Below are 21,750 nucleotides of genomic sequence, written 5' to 3'. Positions count from 1 at the left end.
CGGCATGTGAGAAGGGAGTCCCCCCCAAACGAAGGAGGAAAAAACCGGCGGCGGCGGCTGCAGCGCGAGGAATCGTCGACCAAAGGGTCAGAAAGAGAGACGTACAAGATGGCGGCGGAGAAAGCGCAGGCGACATGGGGGCCTGAGCATGAAATTGTGAGACGGTGCGTGGAGCTGCTGAAGAGGGAGGTGCTGACCCCGTTGCTACAGGCAATTGAGGGGCTCAAGGAGACATTAAAGACCCAGGAGACAGAGCTCCGTGTGGTGGAGCAGAAGGTGACAGATATTGAGGACGAGATCCTGGGCATGGCGGTTAAGACACAGACGCACGAGGCACTTCATAAAAAGTGTACTGAAAGGATCGAAGCCCTAGAAAATGGAGCGCGAAGGAAGAACCTTCGGATACTGGGTCTCCCTGAGGGTGTGGAAGGAGTGGACTGTGGAGCGTACGCAAGTACGATGCTGAGCTCACTGATGGGTGCTGAGGCCCCTACGGGCCCCTTGGAGGTGGAGTGGGCAAATCGGATTCCGGCGAGAAGACCAAAAGCGGGAGAACCACCCAGGGCGATAATCGTGCGATTTTACCGCCTTAAGGATAGAGAAGAGGTCCTGAGATGGGCTAAAAAGGTGCGGAGTAGCAGATGGGAGAATGCAGTGGTACGGGTATACCAGGATTGGAGTGCAGAGGTGGCGAGAAGGAGGGCGAGCTTCAACCGAGCCAAAGAGGTGTTGCATAAAAGGAAGGTGAAGTTCGGGATGCTGCAGCCGGCAAGACTATGGGTCACGTATCAGGAGAGACACCATTATTTTGAGACGGCGGAGGAAGCATGGACCTTCATCAAAGAAGAGAAATTGGATCGGAACTGAGGGACTGATGCTGCAGGAAATGTTATTGTTAATGTTACGGTGGAAGTTAATTGAGAAGTAAACAGGGAAGGGGGGAGACATTGGGGAAATGTGGGCGCCGGTGGGGGGGGAAAGACGGGACATAGTTGGAGAATGGGGAAGGGGAGGGGGAGGGGAAAGGGAGCTGCGCCATAAGAGGCGGGTCAGGTAAAGGGATGTTCCCGCACCAGAAAGAATAAGGCGGGAAGACAGGCGCAAGGCGGATGGGAGTTCCCCACATGGGGGGGGTCGAGGAGTGAGCAGGAGTAGCTGGGGTCAGTTGAAGTCAGCTGACTTACGGAAGTAATATGGGGGGAGCAATCATGCTAGAAAGAGATCTAGCGGGGAGGGGGGGAGGGGGGGGAGGGGGGGGGACGGGGGACAACTGGGTTGCTGCTGCGGAAATCCAAAAGGAAATGGCTAAAGAGTGGGTGGGCGGGGATGGTGTGCGACGCTGGGGGAGCGAGCGGGAGCGCGGAGGCGGGATATGGGATTGGCCTAGAGAAGGTAATGGCTAGTCGACACGGGAGGGGGGCAGGTAGCCCCCTAGTGAGGCTGATCACGTGGAACGTGAGAGGCCTGAACGGACCGATAAAAAGGGCCAGAGTGCTCGCGCATTTGAAAGGACTAAGGGCAGACGTGGTTATGCTCCAAGAGACGCACCTAAAGGTGGCGGACCAAGTTAGGCTCAGGAAAGGATGGGTAGGACAGGTGTTCCACTCAGGACTGGACGCAAAGAATAGAGGGGTGGCCATTTTGGTGGGGAAACAGGTCGCATTTGAAGCAAAGAACATCGTAGCAGATAGCGGAGGCAGATATGTAATGGTGAGCGGCAGGCTGGAGGGAATGGAGGTCGTGTTGGTTAACGTGTATGCCCCAAACTGGGACGATGCGGGATTTATGAGACGGATGCTGGGGCGTATACCGGACCTGGAGGTAGGAAACTTGATTTTAGGAGGGGACTTTAATACGGTGCTGGACCCGGGGCTAGATAGATCCAGCTCAAGGACCGGAAGAAGGCCGGCAGCGGCCAAGGTACTTAAGGGGTTTATGGACCAAATGGGGGGAGTGGATCCATGGCGATTTCTTAGACCTAGGGCTAGGGAGTTTTCCTTCTTCTCCCATGTCCATAAAGTGTACTCCCGGATAGATTTTTTTGTTTTGGGAAGGTCGTTGATCTCTAGGGTGGAAGAAGCTGAGTACTCAGCCATAGCGGTTTCGGATCATGCCCCACATTGGGTGGACCTGGAATTAGGAGAGGAAAGGGAGCAGAGAACACTCTGGCGATTAGATGTGGGACTGATGGCGGATGAGGGAGTGTGTGCAAGAGTGCGGGGGTGTATTGAGAGATATCTGGAGGTCAATGACGACGGCGAGGTTCCTGTGGGAGTGGTATGGGAAGCACTAAAAGCGGTGGTCAGAGGAGAGCTGATCTCCATTGGGGCCCACAAAAGGAAAACAGAGGCCAAGGAAAGGGAAAGATTACTGGGGGAGATTTTAAGGGTGGATAGGGAATTTGCAGAGACCCCGGAGGAGGAATTGTACAGGGAGAGGAGACGACTCCAGACGGAATTTGACCTTCTGACCACCAGAAAGGCGGAGGTACTGTGGAGGAAGGCACAGGGGAGGAGGTATGAATATGGGGAAAAGGCGAGTCGCCTGTTGGCTCATCAATTGCGAAAGAGGGCAGCAGCGAGGGAGATAGGAGGAATTAGAGACGAAAGGGGAGACACGGTGCGAAGGGCAGGAAAGATAAATGAGGTGTTCAAGACCTTCTATGAGGAACTGTATAGGTCTCAACCCCCAGAGGGAGAGGAGGGGATGCGGCAGTTCCTGGACCAATTGAGGTTCCCGAAAGTGGAGGAGCGGGGGGTGGTAGGCCTGGGGGCACCGATTGGGGTGGACGAGGTTATTAAGGGACTGGGAAGCATGCAAGCAGGGAAGGCCCCAGGACCAGACGGGTTCCCGGTGGAGTATTACAGAAAATATGTGGACTTGTTGGCCCCGTTGATGGTGAGGACGTTCAATGAGGCCAGGAAAGGGGGGACTCTACCCCCGACGATGTCGGAGGCGACGATATCGTTAATTTTGAAGAGGGATAAAGATCCGTTGCAGTGCGGGTCCTATAGACACATTTCATTGTTGAACGTGGACGCCAAATTGTTGGCAAAGGTACTGGCATCGAGGATAGAGGACTGTGTCCCGGGGGTGGTGCACGAAGACCAGACAGGGTTCGTAAAAGGGAGACAACTGAATGTTAACGTGCGACGACTATTAGGGGTGATAATGATGCCCCCAGTGGAGGGGGAGGCAGAGATAGTGGCGGCAATGGACGCAGAGAAGGCATTTGATAGGGTGGAGTGGGAGTATTTATGGGAAGTGTTAAGGAGGTTTGGGTTTGGGAACGGGTTTATTAGCTGGGTTAGACTTCTTTATGGGGCTCCAACGGCAAGCGTAGTTACAGGTCGACATAGATCGGAGTATTTCCGACTATATAGGGGAACAAGACAGGGATGCCCGCTGTCTCCATTGTTGTTCGCGTTGGCAATTGAACCTCTGGCCATGGCGTTGAGAGACTCCAGGAAATGGAGAGGGGTGATTAGAGGGGGAGAAGAACACCGAGTCTCGTTATATGCGGATGACCTATTGTTATACGTGTCGGACCCAGCGGGGGGAATGATAGAGGTTATGCGAATTTTGAGGGGGTTCGGGGATTTCTCGGGGTATAGGCTAAACATGGGGAAGAGTGAATTATTTGTGATACATCCAGGGGACCAGAGTAGAGAGATAGAAGGCTTGCCTCTAAGGAAAGTGGAAAGAAACTTCCGATACCTGGGGATTCAGATCGCTAGGAGCTGGGGAACCTTGCACAGACTTAATCTGACACGGTTGGTAGAACAAATGGAGGAGGACTTCAAGAGGTGGGACATGCAGCCTCTATCGCTGGCGGGCAGGGTGCAAGCAATTAAGATGATGGTCCTCCCGAGGTTCTTATTTGTATTTCAATGTCTCCCTATACTAATCACTAAGACCTTTTTTAATAAAATAGACAGGAGCATCACGAGCTTCGTGTGGGCAGGGAAAGTTCCGAGAGTAAGGAGGGGGTTCCTTCAGCGTAGTAGGGACAGAGGAGGATTGGCACTACCGAACTTGGGCGATTACTATTGGGCCGCCAATGTGGCAATGATACGTAAATGGATGATGGAGGGTGAGGGAGCGGCGTGGGAAAGACTGGAGAGAAAGTCCTGTAAAGGGACGAGTTTAGAGGCGCTGGTTACGGCGCCGCTACCGATCTCACCTAAAAAGTTTACCACGAACCCGGTGGTGACGGCAACATTGAATATCTGGGGACAGTGGAGGCGACAGAGAGGGGTGCGGGGAGCCCTGGTGGGGTCCCCAATCAGGAACAACCATAGGTTCGCCCCAGGAAGAATGGATGGTGGATTTCAGAGCTGGTTCCAGTTGGGAATTAGGAGGGTGGGAGATTTATTTATAGATGGGACTTTTGCGAGCTTGGGAGCATTGGAGGAAAAGTATAAGTTGCCCCGGGGAAATTTCTTGAGATATATGCAGGTGAGGGCATTTACTAGACAACAGGTGAGGGAATTTCCGTTGCTCCCGACACAGGGGATACAGGACAGGGTGCTTTCAGGGGTGTGGGTCGGAGAGGGCAAGGTGTCAGAGATTTACCGAGAGATGAGGGAAGAGGGGGAGGAGTCGGTGGGCGAACTAAAAGGAAAGTGGGAAGAAGAACTAGGGGAGGAGATAGAGGAGGGTATGTGGGCTGATGCCCTAAGCAGGGTAAATTCCTCTTCCTCATGCGCCAGGCTTAGCCTGATTCAATTTAAGGTGCTACATAGAGCACACATAACGGGAGCAAGATTGAGCAGGTTCTTTGGAGTGGAGGACAAATGTGGGAGGTGTGGCGGGAGCCCGGCAAACCACACACATATGTTTTGGGCATGCCCGGCACTGGAAGGGTATTGGAAGGGAGTGACGGGAGTGATTTCGCGGGTGGTGAAGGCCCGGGTGAAACCAGGCTGGGGGTTAGCTCTATTTTGAGTTGCGGAAGAGCCGGGAGTGCAGGAGGCGAAAGAGGCCGATGTCGTGGCCTTTGCGTCCCTAGTAGCCCGGCGCAGGATCCTACTCATGTGGAAGGAGGCGAAACCCCCCGGACTGGAGGCCTGGGTAAACGATATGGCGGGGTTCATTAAACTGGAGCAGATAAAGTTTGCCCTGAGAGGATCGGCTCAAGGGTTCACCAGGCGGTGACAGCCATTTCTCGACTACCTAGGGGAACGTTAGAGGGAAGACAGATGACCAGCAGCAGCAACCCAGGGGGAAGGGGGGGGGGGGGGAGGGGGGGGGGGTTTAGTTTAGGTCAAAGATAAAGGGGTTTTGTTACTTGTGTATTGTTAAAAATTTCTGTATTGTTATTGTTGCGTTTGCTTTGTAAGAGGGGAAAAATTGTTGTTTGGGAAAAATTTTTCAATAAAACATCTATAAAAAAAAAGATAGCAGCTGATCTGCATGTCGTCTCCACAGTAACTCATCTCCTGTTTGTACGGTGTAAGAGATTGGACCAGTCTGAGCCAATACAGTTGCAGGAACCCACTTCTCACTAGTGGTATAGCTGTGTGCCAACACTTGCTTTCCATGTTTAAACAAGCATCTTCTTGAATGATCTTCTCTTATGACTTGCGACTGCTGATTGCGTACTACTATCTTGGACATCTCCTGCGATAAAAATAGATCAAAGGTAGTTCTCAGCTTCCCATTCATTAGTATTAAAGTAGGGGAACTCTGTGTATTCACATCTGTGGTGTTGCGATATGTCGCCAAGAAACTGTTTCAGTGGCGATGTAATATTGGTCCTTGGAGGTTTTCAGTGCGTGCTTCAAGGACTGGACAAACCTTTCGGCTAAACCATGGATGGATGGTAAGGCGCTGTTGTTACGTGTTGGATACTACTCATCTTTAAATAGTCCTCAAACTCCTGAGCCATAAATTGTGGACCGTTGTCACACACAAATTTTCTGGTTTCCGAAATCTGGTGAAAATGTCATCAAGCTTTTCAATAGATAGTTCCAGTCGTTATTTTCAGCAGGACCACCTCAGACCACTTGGAATGTGTGTCTACTATGAACAAGAACATGTGCCCCTTGTATGGATCAGCAAAGTTGATGTCAAAAAATTGCCGGGGCATTTTAGGACACTCCCATGAATGCAACAGGGACAACTGCAGTGCGTTCCTTGCCTGACTGGCACAGTCCTGCTTTTTTCTCTATCTGGGCATCAATTCCTGGCCACTAAAAGTAGCTCCATGCAAGTTCCTTTATTTGAACTATACCTGGGTGTCCTTCATGTAATTGTTCCAATATTTTTGTTGCAAATTTGGAGGAATTATTACTCTTATCCTCCACAACTGGCAACAGCCCTGTGCTGTCAACTCGAGTTTCCTGGAAATATACGTTATAATTCAGGATATGCTCCTGCTATCCCACTTTAACATCATTTCCAATACCTTCCTCATAGATCATTTCTGGTATGTCACTGGACCTAAGCAGCAGTCACTGGAATGGGTTCTATCTGCGCACAAAAGAAGATATTTTCCTTCTGGGTGGTGTCTGATCAGCAGCCAAAGGAAAAAGTGACAATGCATCAGCATTGGCATGGCTCTCTGACTGACTGTATTTGATCTCATAGGAATGTGAGGATAGAATCAAAGTTCATCATTGGAGTCTACTTGGAATACCTTAGTGTTCAGATAGGGGAAAAAGCAGGACTGTGCCAGTTATGTGGGCTATTAAAGAATGCACCACTGTTGTTGAAGGCCTGCAATCCATCAATAATGTGAAGCGATGACCATATCGGCGCAGGAAATTTTCACACATCAAAGATAATACTCAGTGATCTTTTCTCAACTGAACATAGTTTGATTCAACACTTGTTAAGGTACATGACATAAAAGCTATTGGTCTTTCTTCCGCTGAAGGTATTATATGTAACACCACTGCTCCAAAACTGTACAGCGAAGCGTCACAAGTAAGTTGTAATGGTTGAAGTGTACCAACAACTCTGACTTCTTCAGTGCTTCTTTAGACTGATGTGCTTTTTCTGCATTCTGGCACCCATTGCCATACCTGTTTCATGCACAAAAAGGTATGTAATGTTTTAAGTAGGGTTGCTCGACTTAAGACAAATTTCCCATAGTTCTTAATTAACCCTAGGAATGATCTTAACTGTGTTACAATCGTTGGTCATGGAGCCTCCATTATAACCCTCATCTTGGGTTCTTTGTGCAAACCTTTACTATCGATTACATGGCCTAGATATTGGACTGATGTTTGAAAGAAATCACACTTATCTTTCCTCACATGAAGACCTTGGACGGGATTCTCCACTCCCACGCCGAAGTGGCCGCTCCGTCGTGAACGCATTCGAGGTTCACGACGGCGCGGAATGGCCCCGGTCCCGACCGATTCGGGGCCGCGTCATCTACACGCGCCAGGCCTTGTCGCCCGCGTAAAAGTGGCGCCGCATAGATGACGCGGCCGGCGCCGCATAACGGATGTCATCCGCGCATGCGTGGGTTGGCCGGCACCAACCTGCGCATGCGTGGTTGCCGTCCTCTCTAAGTCCGCCCCGCAAGAAGATGGGGGACGGATCTTGCGGGGCCGCGGAAGGAAGGAGGTCCTCCCTTCAGAGAGGACGGCCTGACGATCGGTGGGCACCGATCGCGGGCCACCCCACATTCCAGGTGAAGCCCGGTGCAGGATCCCCCCTCGCCCCCCCACAGGCCGCCCCCCCAGCGTTCACGCACCGCCCACGACTGCAGCGACCAGGTGTGGACAGCGCCGGGGGGAACTCGCCGTTTTGGCCTGGCCGCTCGGCCCATCCGGGCCTCAGAATAGCGGGGGTGCCGGAGAATCGCCATTTTCGGTGTCTCCGGTGATTCTCCGGCCTGCGGCCCGCGAAACTCGACCGGGCCATTCCAGCCGCTTGGGAGAATCGCGGGAAGGCGTCGGACCGGCGTCACCGGAAATTTTGGCGGCCCAGGCGACTCTCCCAACCGGCGTGGGAGTGGAGAATCGCGCCCCTTGTATCTGAAGGTGTTTCAGTGTGGCTTCTATGTTACGCAAGTGTTCTTGCTCATTGGCACCAGTAATTAGTCAACATCAAGGTAACATTTTATCCCTGTAGATTGCTAAGGATCTGATCCATGGGCCATTGAAATAAAGCAGGTGCTGACATTATTCCAAAAGGTAATTTCTTGTAGTGGAATAGGCCTTTATGAGTGATAATGGTGATCGGTGTTGAGATTCTGCTGCATTTATTTGCAGGTAAGCCTGCGAAGCGGTCAATTTTGCTGAACTCCTGCTAAGCCAGAGGACAAATCTTAAATCAATGCTAGCGGGTATTGATGGTTGTTTTAAAGTCTCCGCATTTGCGAATTGTTCCATCTTGCTTCATTACAGGCACAGTGAGGGTAGCCCAGTCACTGGTAGTGACGGGTTCTAAGATTCCTGTATCCATGAGTCTCATACTTCAGATTCTTCCTTTCGATATATAGCATGAGATACTGCTCTAGCCTTGAAACACTTCTGCTGGCTATTTTGCTTGATCTTTAAAGATGCTTGCACTCCTTTCATGGGCCACAGTGTGTCCTCGAATATGCTGCTGTATTTTCCATCTTTGAATCAACTAAGCTGTTCACAGCTGTCTAGTTTAATTTGATCTTTTCCAGCCAAGAGTGGCCAAAAAGCTTTCTCAGACCACAGCAGCTCTTTAGTTTGTCCACTGAAATCTAATTTGACTGTGATGCATCATCTTTCAGGCTCTATTTCCTCAGTGTAGGACCTCCGGATGACACCTGCTGACTTCCATAGTAGTGATTCCGTTTCTGATCATAGATGGTCTCAGGAATTAAGGAGACTGCAGCACCCATATCGACTTCCATTTTTACAGGTTGTCCATTCAGTTTTAGAGCTACCCAGAACCAATGCGATTGACCTTGTACAGACAGTACATTCAACTTCACTTCCTCATCAGGACCATGTGCTGTATTTTCATGTTGTTGTTCTAATTTTCTTCCACTTTGTGGATTTTCTCAGTAGAATTTGTTTTTTCCCTTCTTTTAGAAGTTTTTTTTTCCTTGAACATTCTTCTCTTGAGAGACTGTTTTACTCCAACAAGCTCTTGCTGTGTGGCCACTTCTGCCACAATTTTTGCATTGGCTATCTTCGCTCCAGCAATCACCCTGTGAATGGCCCATTTTTGTGCAGCGATGACATACCTATTGCTGGGTAGACGTTTTCTAGGCGATAGCCAATTTATGGATCCTCGCGTCTGCTCCAAGCTGAGCCTTCATAGCTAGCTCCATTGAAACAACAATATCTAATGCTGTTTTCAAACTTAGGTTTTGTTCCATTAATAGTCTTCTCTGAAAGGCCTAATTTCTCAACCCACAAACCAAGCAATCTCTAATGGTATCGTCAAGTGAGATACCAAATTTGCAATAATCCAAGAGGCACTTGAGGGTCGCAATGGACTGCGCAATGCTTTCCCCTTCTAGTTGATTCCTTTGGTGAAATGGAAACCACTCAGTGATAATCAATTGCTTTGGGAAATAATGGCCTTCTAATATTTTAACCAATTCTTGATAAGTTTGGCCACCTGGTTTCTCAGGTTGGACCAACTTCTGAGCAAACTAAAAGTTTTGCTTCCAATTATACTGAGAAAAGCAGGGACCTGAATATCTTCTGAAATTTTATTAGCCAGGATATAATAATGGAATCTCTCTTCAAATGGTTTCCAGTTTTATGAGTCTTCCTCAGATGGACCCATGGTGCCAATGTTTATGCCATTTTTCAGTGCTATCTGAATGCTCTTGCCACCACCCCTAGATCAATGGTCTAATTAATCAGCTAGCAATGCCCACATTTTTTTTTGCTTTTTTTCTTTCCCTCTACCTCCATGTCTTACTCTACTGCATGTGGCGACTTCTGCAGGCTGAACCTCTTGGAGTGCCGGTTTAAATTCAGAATGGACCTTTCCTTTCAATTTGCACCCAAAACCTTACCGGCTCCGATGCCAGGTCTGAGGTGTTACGTATGAGGTGCAATCACGGACTCACTATTGATATGCCTCAATGTTGACCGTCTTCAACTTTCTTTTCACAAATTGGACTTTTTTTTCACTTCAAAAAAACAATTTTTCTTTCCATTCCCCGTCGCCAGTTTAATTTATCCTGTTGTGTATTGTACTTGCAAGATAAAAGAATGGAAATGCTGAATTATATAAGTTGAACACAATAATCAACAGAGGTTTATTAGATGGTTATTAACTGTACAAAGACTAGGTCACGATTGACTATCAGCCTGTTAAGTAACCGATGACGGCATGAACTATCACGTGGCTCAACTCTAAAGAGGCCATTGAGCACTGCTGCCTCACAGCGCCAGGGATCCGGGTTCGATTCTGACCTCGGGTGACTGTTTGTGTGGAGTTTGTACATTCTCCCCATGGTTGTGTGGGTTTCCTCCGGGTGCTCTGGTTTCCTCCCACAGTCCAAAGATGTGCAGGTTGGGTGGATTGGTCATGCTAAAATTGCCCCTTAGGGTGGGGTTGCAGGAATAGGGTGGGGGATTGGGCCTGGATGGGGTGGTCTTTCTAAGGGACGGTACAGGCTCAATGGGCTGAATGGCCTCCTTCTGCACTGTGGGGATTCTATGAATGAGGTTGCTGTTAAGTTTATGTTTTATCATTGCTAATAATTATTATTGCATACTTATTAAATCTGTGACATTTAGTGCTGCGACCATGTTATTTTGAGGTGCAAATTATAAGCATGGCACCTCTCCTCTAACATCACAAGTATTTTACTCACACTGTGCTCACTCTCACATAGACAGCGCACCCGAGGAACCATTGAACAACTCTATGGATGAGGTCTCCATTTTGAAAAGACTGGGCCTTCACAGGTAAGCAGCAGTAGCCCGCATGGGACCGAGAACAATAATCTGATTCTGGAATCATAACTCGGGTTCATATTACTCACAAAGACCCAACAACATAATAAACACTCAATTGGATCTCTTAATTATTAACTCTGTATGCAGTATTACAATATTGGCATGGAAAAACCATGTGCGAGATTCTCCGTTGCCCGGCGCCCATATTGTAATCGGCGATTGGGTGGAGAATCCATTCCGACATCCAAATCGGGGGCGGCGTCAGTTTGACACCGGTTTTCGAGTCTCCGCCCGCTCCGAAATGGTGTCATCATGCCACATGCCATTGAAATGGCATTGACTCGTCATCGGAAGGCCCTCTCCCGATGCTCTGCCCCCGATGGGCCGCTTTCCCGACTGTGTCCACAGCCGCCACACTAGGCCGGGATCCGTGCCGCTAGCCGGGAGGAGGCTTCCATGAGGGCTTGGAGGACTGGTGGGGGGTGGCCAGGAGGTGGCCTGTCGGGTCACATTTGGTGTGTTGGGTCCACGCTCAGTCAGCGCCATGTTATATGGCTCGGCCACAGCAGGTCATCGCTGTGCGCATGCGTGGCCAGGTACCCGGCCATTCTCCAGCTGTTTTTGACGCAGGAGCCGGTCCCAGAGTTGGTGAGGGTCCAATGCCAATTTTGGTGTTTAAAACGCCTGCAAATTCTCCCTTTCAGCTGGCACTTAGCCACTGAAATGGAGAATCCAGCCCCATGAGTTTCTGGATCACCTCATTACTTTAGTCAAACCAAGCTTACACCAGTTAAGTCATCACTATCCAAATGCAATGCTTACCAAAACATCCACAGCACTGTCCAATGCAATCTCAGAGAAGCCAGATGCTTGGCTGAATCGGAAAGCAGTCATATGCAGGTCGCAGATGGGAAGTGATTGTGCAATGCTTTAGAATCTGTCTACCCAGACCCCTGGTTCACACTGATCCTCAGTGCCAACGGGCCAATACTGCTCACAAAAAAGCCCAAATTCGGCAAAGATGGGCAGAGCACTTTAAACACATTCTCAATTGGTCTCATCCTTCAATGAAGAAGCAATAATCAGATTGCCGCCAGCTGCTCTCCTAATGACTCTCCCACACTGTTAGAAATGACAAATGCAAGCAAACTCCTGCTTAGTGGCAAGGCCCCAGGAGTTGATGCTATTCCAGCTGAGGTGTCCAAAGCTGGAGGTCAATGATGGGTTAAGAAGATCACTGAACTCATTCAGTCTACATGGGGACAAGGAATCATCCAACATGAATAGTTTGACAGTTCCATGACAGCTTGCTCACGTGTGTCCTGGATGGTGAGTCTCCTGGCCCATTCCCGGTCATTAATGGAGTTAAGCAGGGCAGCATGTTGGCGACAACTACATTCAGCAAGTTTTTCTCTCCCATGCTGTCTAATGTCACCCATGATGGTGATCCCGGAATCAAAATCCAATATCACATGGACAGGATGCTCCTGAACCGGAGACAACTCTGACAAAGACCAATATTTCCAAGGATGTACTTCATTATTTCCTGATGACTGTGCTTTAACTGCCAGTTCACAGCTAGGCGTGGAAAGTTATGTGGACCTATTCTCTAACGCATGTTACAACTTGGTATTTTGATCATTACAAAGTAAATGGAAGTAACGTACCAGCCTGCTCCAGGAAAGCCTATCTCCAGCCCAGGGTTTCAGCCATGACCAGAACATATCAGAAGCGGATAAGTTCACATATCTTGGCAACAGACTCTTTCGAGCTTCTAAATTGATGATAAGACACATGCACGAATTGCCAAATTAAGTGTCGTCTTTGGCAGCTTCAACCATCAGTCTGGGAATAAAGAGGAGTAAGTCTGCCAATCAAACAAAGTCGATAGAAAGCTCCACGCGTGTGAGACTTGGACTGTGCCAAGAGACCTAACCACTGAGCTGCCTTCAGAAGCTTCTGAAGATCAGATGGCATGACAAAATACCCACCATTGAGGCACTTACCCAAGCTGGCATGTCAAGTGTCCACATCCTATAGAGATAGTCACAATGAGTTGGGCTTGGTCATGCAGTCAGAAAGCCTGAGAATTGCTTACAAACGTGAATCGAGAGCTTGAGTATGGGGTGTGCTCGAATGGTGAACAAAGGAAGTGTTACAAGAACACTCTGAAGACTTCACCCTGGAGTTTTTCGATTCCGAGTCCTGGGCGAAGTTTACACAGGATCCCTGCACCTGGTGCAACCAAATAACAAATGGTGCTGCCTCCTTTGAGAGCAAGAGGCAAAGAGAAAACACAAGGAGAGGAAATCCCAAGCCAGAAGATCATCCAAATCGCAATCGAGTGTGGTATCCTATCATAGTTGCAGCAAAACCTTATGGGCAATGATCGAACTTCACCATTACCTACATGTCCATCATAACCTGACTAAACATTCCAGATGATAGGCATGGTCATCTTCAGCACTAAGGGCGAACAACACAATATTGCAGCTCTGGGGCGAAATTCTCCTACCCGCCCCGCCACATTTCTGCCCCGACCGGCCGGCGGGAGTCTCCGTAACACCGGCCGGTCAATGGGGTTTCCCATTGTGGGGCAGCCCCACGCCGTCGGGAAACCCCCAGGCGCCAGCAAAACGGAGACTCCCGCCGGCGGAGAATGACGCCCCTGATTGCTGCTTTTCTACTGTTATTATATTTTGTATCACTTCTGCACTATGGCACAGTGTTGCTCCTTTCTACAGTATTACTGGCAATATTATCCACCACAGCTTCTCTGTAACCCCCTTAGCAGTGACCAGTTCCCTTCTGAATAAATCAAGAGCCAAACTGATTTTGATGGCAGACAGATTTGGAGACACGTGTAATGGGCAGTTGATCCCATATCACTTGTTTTGCGGGTTTGGCCAAAGTTAAAGTTACCCCTGTCCCCGAGCCTTTGATGTACGTATGCTGTATCAGGTGAACTTATGTTGTATTGTCAATGGTCACTTTGTGTTGTGGAGGAGTATTTCGGTTTGGTTTGATTTGGTTTATTGTCACGTGTACCGAAGTACAGTGAAAAGTATTATTCTGTGAGCAACTTAACAAATCATTCAGTACATGAAAGAAAAGAAAATAAAGAAAAACATAATAGGGCAACACAAGATACACTATGTAACTATATAAACACTGGCATCGGGTGAAGCGTACAGGGTGTAGTGTCTATTTAGTATGTATGATTCATGTACAAACCCACACTGTTCTGTTTCGAGCAGATGTGTAACCGCTGGATAAGAGGTATTTTTCTAAGAACAGAATGGGAAGACTGGCATCTCCAGGTCAGCTGTCCACAGGATCGATCGACCAACTCCAATGTGCTTTGGTTTGTGTTCTCCAATGGAACACAGAATCAGTATGCGGTTGAAGGTTGTGGACTTGTTGCAAATTCCAGGCCTGCACTCGGTGGTGAGGGTGATGACATGAGAGAGATTGCACCTCCTAGGAAGAGTGTTGCTTAATGGTTACCCTGTCACTACACAGTCCTGTCCCAATGGTTAAATTCCAGGGATAAAGTACAATTCTCCAGCTGTTATTACGATTGATTTTAAATCAGTTTCATAAACTTGAACCGTGAGCAAGAAGCCATGGCCCACCAGGAACACATGTGACAAGAGTTGGTGCACAGAGGAGAGGGTACAAGAGAACATTCTATACGAGAAGTTAATGAGTTAAGAAGTTTCTTCCTCCTGGAGCACAATACAGATGTTGCACACATTGTGTCCACAACTGCGCCCATTTTGCGGATACTCAAACTCCACAGTGATAGGCACTGTTGTCCGTTTAATAAGCGATACATATTTTTGTTTTACAGAGAATTCTACACTGAGAAAGACATCGAGGTAAGTCCAGCAGTCTTTTGTTTTCTGGCAATGTTCAACTATGGACAGTAACCCACCTGCTTTCGATCCTGCCCTCAGTTAATCCACATGTGAATCCTCTAGCTGGAGTCAGTGGTCAGGATCTCTGGCTGGTTTCCACACAGTCCTCGCATCAGCCTAGAGGTGCTGAAGTCAACTGCTTCAACTGCTTCTACAAATGAGTGAAGGAGCCCAGTACAAGCTAAATGGTTCAGTTAGATGCTGCCTTTGCTGACTAAACCGTCAGGCGAGCCGTTGAGTTAAGCAGCTGTCAGAATATTTAGCAATTAGCTGTCCCCTAATACAGTTATTCACAATCTTTTCATCTTCAACTCCCTCCACGATCTCTCCATTCACCTTTGAATCTTGTACCGCCATCTGCACTATTTGGCCTTCGGCTCTGTGCAGCCCAACCTCTCTTCACCCAACATTTACGTGGTGTAATGGTAATGTCACTGGACTAGTAATCTAGAGACCCAGGCTGGTGAGCTGGGGACATGGGTTCAAATCGCACCATGGCAGCTGGTGGAATTGAAATTAAATAAATAAAATCTGGAATTAAATAGCTAGTCTCAGTAAAACCATGAGGTTGATGTAAACCCATCTGGTTCATTAATGTCCATTAGGGAAGGAAATCTGCCATCCTTACCTGGTCTGGCTTACATGTGACTCCAGACCCACAGTAATGTGTTTGGCTCTTAAATGGTTGAGTAAACCATTCAGTTCAAGGCAATTAGGGCTGGGCAACAAATGCCCACATCCCACAAAATACATTAAATTGTCACCATCCTGACCATGCCCTCTCGTACTGCCTCCCTCAACACCTCCCTTCCTTTGTTTCTCTGCCTTCTCAAAACACATCTCTACCTATCCTTTATGCTGTGGCTCTTTATCCATTCCTGAGTTTATTTCTATTCATGACCTCCTGATATGATTTTGTTTTTGAGTTACTGATGTTATATAAATATAAGTTGTGTTAATCCGGCTGATGTTAATTGCGAGGGTGTCCCAATACCCTGAAGGGTAACTTGGAACATCGGTTCTTAGTGGTCTATATTTTGAATTTGGTTTACTTGGAGGAACAGACCAGTCAGTTTGCATTCAATTAATAAAGAATATTTATTAACGTGAAAGAAAAACACACAAGAAGGACTATAAAACACTGCAACAGTACACTTAACTACACTGGCTATACACACAGTATTACATAAGTTACCCCTTTGTTCACAACTATCTACATTTCCTGAACTCTGAGATGCCCTTTGTTCCCAAACAACGTCCAAATGCTGAGCTAAATTCAGCTGATAGCTACCACACAAAGGTTATTTGTCCACATTTGGGAAAACTGTCTTCAGTGAAGGCATAATCTTCTCTGTTTGAGTTTTAGGTTATAACCAGCCTTTGTTTTCGGCTGAGTGGGGAGGGCAGAGACTGTTTTCTGCAGTGTGTTGCTGTGATGGTAGCTGTTTCTACTGTGTCCCATTCTCCAGTTATTGTGGTTTGGATATATAATTCCTTAACTTTTATGTTACCCACCCGGTGGATCCTGCTTATTGGTTACTATGTTTTCTACGTTGAAATTATGTCCACACTTCAAAATTATTGTAATGACTGTAAAATGCTATTGGAAATCCTGAAGTAGTGAAAAGCACTATATATATGCAATATATATATGCAATATCTTTATACTATATATATACACTATATATATGCAATATCTTTCTTTCCATGGGACATTGACTGGTTTTGACTCTTGTGTTTTTTCAAAGTTCAAATATCAGATACCTTGTGGGGGTGGGGACGTCAGACGTCAGTAGGATTCACATTGATGTTCCTTCATCCGACACTGCAAAATACTCTCTCGCGCTCTGTTCCTTTCTCCCAGTCCGCGTTCATACACCTGTCTCTCGCATTCAAATCTGACATGTTCACATTGAAGCAAAGACTTGAAGTGGAGGAACGAGCGCGGGATGTGGCCGAAGAAAACATACGAAAGGAGCTGGAAGGATGCAAAATAATACAGCAGGTAATGGAAGAGAGGAGACAAAAGCTGAAGGTTGGAAAGTAACTGGAGATTAGATGATGGTACTACAGAGATACAAATGTAATATTGCGGATAGTGGGGAAATAATAGAATCATAGAATCACTACAGTGCAGAAGGAGGCCATTCGGCCCAACGAGTCTGCACTGACCCTCTGTAAGAGCACCCTACCTAGGCCCCCATCCATATCCTGTAACCCAATAACCCCCCCTAACCTTTCGGACACTGAGGGGAAATTTAGCATGGCCACCTAATTTGCACATCTTTAGACTGTTCATTTAGATTCACCTGAGGAAGGAGCAGCGCTCCGAAAGCTAGTGATTTGAAACAAACCTGTTGGACTTTAACCTGGTGTTGTAAGACTTCTTACTGTGCTCACCCCAGTCCAATATCGGCATCTCCACATCATCTTTAGACTGTGAGAGGAAACTAGAGCATCCTGAAGAAACCCACGCAGACACGAGGAGAAAGTGCAAACTTGACACAGACAGCCACCCAAGGCTGTAATTGAACTCGGGTCCCTGGCACTGAGGCAGCAGTGCTAATCACCGTGCTGCCCCAAGTAGGGACAGGAGCTGGAGGGTGTTGTATATGTTGTATCTCGGATCTAAACAGGAACTTTGTTTACAGATTTTTCAAGTAATGCTTGAGGAGGTCTTGTGGTGCAACGGAAGTATCCCTTCCTTTGAGCCAGATGCTCCAGATTTGAGTCCCACCCCAGGACTTGGTGGCCAAGGAAGGCGCATTCACAATGTGGCAAAACAGACTAAACATCAGCTTGTAAATCCTTTCAACATACCTCAATGGCAGGTGGTAAGACCAGGAGAGATTCCTGGCCAGCCATGTGATGAAAAGAAAACTGGAGACTCTCTCATCACTATACAAATCTACAACAAGCATGTAAAGGTGTGTCTTGCCAAAACAACTCGGACTCCTTGTGGGCTCAGTTGGTGACCTATGTGGATCAGTTTAGTACGGAGTTCCATCCCCATTCTGGCTGGGGTGGATTTTTGGGCCTGCCTCCTTGTCCTACCCATGGTGGGGGTTATGGTGCTGTGGGCCTGAACTGCCTACAGGCCGAGAACCCAAGAAGCAGAAGATACAATACTTTGAAATCTCTGCAACATTCTCCAAGCATAGTGATGTCTGTTTGAAGAGTGATGTCTCTTTATCTCTGAGTCAACACCCAGGCTTAACCAATCAAGCACCGTGCACATAGATCCATTACAAGAGTTTCATACTCAAACATTGAACCATTGAACGCTACAGAGGGTATAAAGTAATACTGGGGGAATGGAACCAGGTTTGCTGTGACCACACCAGTCAAGATGTTAATGTGTAGAAGGTAACAGCTGTGATTAATTCTATGCAGAAACTGAAAGCAGTTTGTTTTGATGGACAACGAAAGGAGATTCTAAAACAACTGGAGCGGAATCTGCAGATCCTGGAAACCTCCATCAGCCGAGTGGCCAACAAGTCTGAGGTACTAGGAGCAGTCCATCAGGTGTGTATATGTGGGTTTGTTTTCACTAAAGAGAGTACACAGTTTCAATTAATTATCTATGCAAGTATTATTATTCATCATCAATCTGTGTATATGCTCAGTTATTGCCTAATTTTAGATGTGATTCCATGAGTGGATAGCACTTGCTGAACCATCCTGAGTGTGTCAGGAATTACACTAACAACCAATTCAAGATTACCAGTCAGGCTCATAATTCGGCTTACTTATGTATTCTAGAAGTTATATGTATTCATAAGCAGAAACCTGTCCTCTGCAGCCAAAAGGAACATGTCCAGGCATTGCATCTTTTTGAATTCAACAGAAACATGGGGTCCAGTAGTTCCTTGGAGCATTCTACATGGCAATGTCTCAACCAGTCACAGTTGACTTGCCAACTAATCAGCATCCTTTTTTTCATGCAGTATAAATTGTTGCCCCCTTTCAAATTTAGTATTCTTGGGGTCTGCCTTGATGAGTGCAAGGCAAAGTTTCAACAGTATGTCTCTTTTCGCAGCAATATTTAATTTATGCACAGTATTAGTATCAGTACTGTATCTGTAGCAATCCTCCCATCTCAGGGACCAAGATACTAGACGTGTCAGTGCTAGTTCCAGGCTCGCTCAATAACATGTACCACCGTCAGTCTTACGAGTTCCAATAACACACTGGTAACACTTCTCTTGTTTTTGCAGGATTTGACCAGGCTATCATTAGTGATCTGTCAATTCCACATACGTATAAATGATGTCTTATTTTTAAATTTTCTCCACAACCCCTGTCCAAGACCTTGGGCGTCATTCTCCGCCGGCGGGAGTCTCCGTTCTGCCGGCGCCCGGGGGTTTCCCGACGGCGTGGGGCTGCCCCACAATGGGAAACCCCATTGACCGGCCGGTGTTACGGAGACTCCCGCCGGCCGGTCGGCGCAGAAATGTGGCGGGGCGGGTAGGAGAATTTCGCCCCTTTAGTTTCTGCCCAATCCTTTAGTCTCTGCTCCAGGTTTAAGTGCCCTGGACCATGTGACACAAACACATGAGGTCAGGGGATTATACCACAGTGTGCATGGCACTCACACCTGGAGCAGCAATTGGTAGTAGAAATCCCCATATCACTTGTGGAGGAAAACCAAGTGACATTCTCCCCAATCATCCATTCTTGATTCCCTGATATTCCTTCTATAGTTCCTATTTTGTATTCACGCTTGTTCCTATTTGAAACAAGGTCACTTTAAGAGTTTGATCACGTGACATATCAAAGATATCATCGACAGTTTGAGCATATTAACAGTCAGTCTAGACTAGCAGCCTGTAGTGAAGACACGTTTCCAATAAAACTCTTGTTTGTTTGTACCTTTGTGGTTTGCAAGTTTCTCTTTAAAAAATAACAAACTTCCAAAGTTCTTGTATTAGTTAGTTGCTGTGAAGGTATAGAACATAGAACATAGAACATAGAACAGTACAGCACAGTACAGGCCCTTCGGCCCACGATGTTGTGCCAACCATTTATCCTAATCTAAGATCAACCTAACCTACACCACTTCAATTTACTGCTGGCCATGTGCCTGTCCAAGAGTCGCTTAAATGTCCCTAATGACTCTGACTCCACCACTTCCGCTGGCAGTGCATTCCACACACCCACCACTCTCTGTGTAAAGAACCTACGTCTGACAACTCCCCATACCTTCCTCCAATCACCTTAAAATTATGTCCCCTCGTGACAGCCATTTCTGCCCTGGGGAAAAGTCTCTGGCTATCCACTCTATCCATGCCTCTCATCACCTTGTACACCTCTATCAAGTCACCTCTCTGCCTTCTTCGCTCCAGTGAGAAAAGCCCTAGCTCCCTTAACCTTTCTTCTTAAGACATGCCCTCCAGTCCAGGCAGCATCCTGGTAAATCTCCTCTGCACCCTCTCCAAAGCATCCACATCCTTCCTATAATGAGGCGACCAGAACTGGACACAATATTCCAAGTGTGGTCTAACCAGGGTTTTATAAAGCTGCAGCAAAACCTCGCGGCTCTTAAACTCAATCCCCCTGTTAATTAAAGCCAACACACCATACGCCTTCTTAACAACCTTAACAATCTTAACAAGGATTATGCATAATGAAGTTTTGTCTGGACAGAGCAGCACTGTGCGCATTGTACCCCTCATGTGCGATGTGTCTTGCAGGAAGCACGAGTGAGTCGGAGTGTGCAGGTGATGGTCGAACACGTGGAGAATCTGAAAAGTATGCACGCCAAGGAACATGCAGAGCTGCAAGAAATGAAGAAAATCATTCAGCAGAACTCCAGAAACAGACAGTTTGGAGACATGAGAGGTAAGGACCGTCTCTCTCCAACATGAAGGAAATCATCAGAATTCCAGGTGTTCCAGTGCTGGACCAGACGATATGGGCTCTGAGTTTGAAGAGGGAATGTACACAGGCCATTGTTTATTGAGCTGGATTCTTTCCCAGTCCTCTCTCTCCTGATACTCAATGTGATAGCGTCAGCACAGGATAGACTATTTGACCCCGGGAGCCTAGAGTCCATCACCATTCAGCCAGTGCTTCCCTGCCCTTCCTCCCTCTGCTGGTTGACCCCTCCATGCCCATTACATGCAGATGGCGAAGGGGTGATGTGGTAACGGTCTTCACATAATTTTCATTGCAGTCATTTGTGTCGCAACCACTTTCCAGAACCATCCAGGTGCTGGTTATAGTACGACTCAGGAATGCAACCCTGAGGTCCCCTCAGCGGGAAGCGCCTCATATTGGCTTCGCCCCCCCAACTTTCTGGCCCTCACCTGCCTTGCTCTGTAGGCTTCCGATGTTTCCAAGGCCCTACAAACAGTTGCAGTGCAAATCTTCATGGGTGAATCTGCCCATTTGGTTCCCCAGCTTCCTCTTCAGCAACTGTGCTCTTGTGCGGAACTGTTGGGATTCTGCAGCTGGCTACTGACCACCTAGATGGCAGCAATTCCGGAGGAAGGTCACCATGCCTAGTTGATGAACCAACTGAGGAAACTGGGTCAGGTTTACAGCAGCATGGGGGAAATAGGCAGGAGACTGGCTGGAAGGTAGACGTGAAACAAACTGCCCAAGGCAGTGGTGGCTGAGAGGGAAGAAAGTTCGATGGAATGGGTGGCTTGAAGCTAGAGTAGGGCTGGAGAGTAAAATTATTTTCCTTTTGGTTAAATTTGTTCCCAGAATGTGGGTAATGCTGGCATGGTTACAAGGTTACATTTTTGGGCTTTCTTCTGTGGTGAGTGTCTGTTCAATTGAGTAACGCAGTCAGCACCGAAACAATCATTGTGCACAGAACTGGAGCCACGTGCAGGCCACACTGAGCAGGTACATCTCTGAATAATGGACCAACTTCCTTTTACTCCACTCTACTTTCTCCTGGTTCTCAACCAGTGTGATTCCAAAATTGGGCTGCTTGTCCACTATCAGACCCTATTACATTC

The 21,750-nt window shown here is 47.5% G+C and overlaps 1 protein-coding gene across 3 annotated transcripts in view; it reads left to right on the top strand.

The window, feature by feature from the left end:
• The window catches only part of LOC140393932 (uncharacterized), a 224,242-nt gene that overhangs the window by 119,610 nt on the left and 82,882 nt on the right, over positions 1-21,750 (top strand). For all 3 annotated transcript variants that reach the window (XM_072480584.1, XM_072480582.1, XM_072480583.1), the window contains exons 6-10: positions 10,796-10,868; positions 14,713-14,740; positions 16,644-16,784; positions 18,173-18,304; positions 20,473-20,620. In XM_072480584.1, coding sequence (XP_072336685.1) covers positions 10,796-10,868; positions 14,713-14,740; positions 16,644-16,784; positions 18,173-18,304; positions 20,473-20,620 — 522 coding nt within the window. The remainder of the gene's footprint in view (positions 1-10,795; positions 10,869-14,712; positions 14,741-16,643; positions 16,785-18,172; positions 18,305-20,472; positions 20,621-21,750) is intronic.

This window comes from Scyliorhinus torazame, chromosome 17 (assembly GCF_047496885.1).
Source record: "Scyliorhinus torazame isolate Kashiwa2021f chromosome 17, sScyTor2.1, whole genome shotgun sequence".
Lineage (NCBI taxonomy): Eukaryota > Metazoa > Chordata > Chondrichthyes > Carcharhiniformes > Scyliorhinidae > Scyliorhinus > Scyliorhinus torazame.
This window is presented reverse-complemented; position numbering and strand designations above follow the sequence as displayed.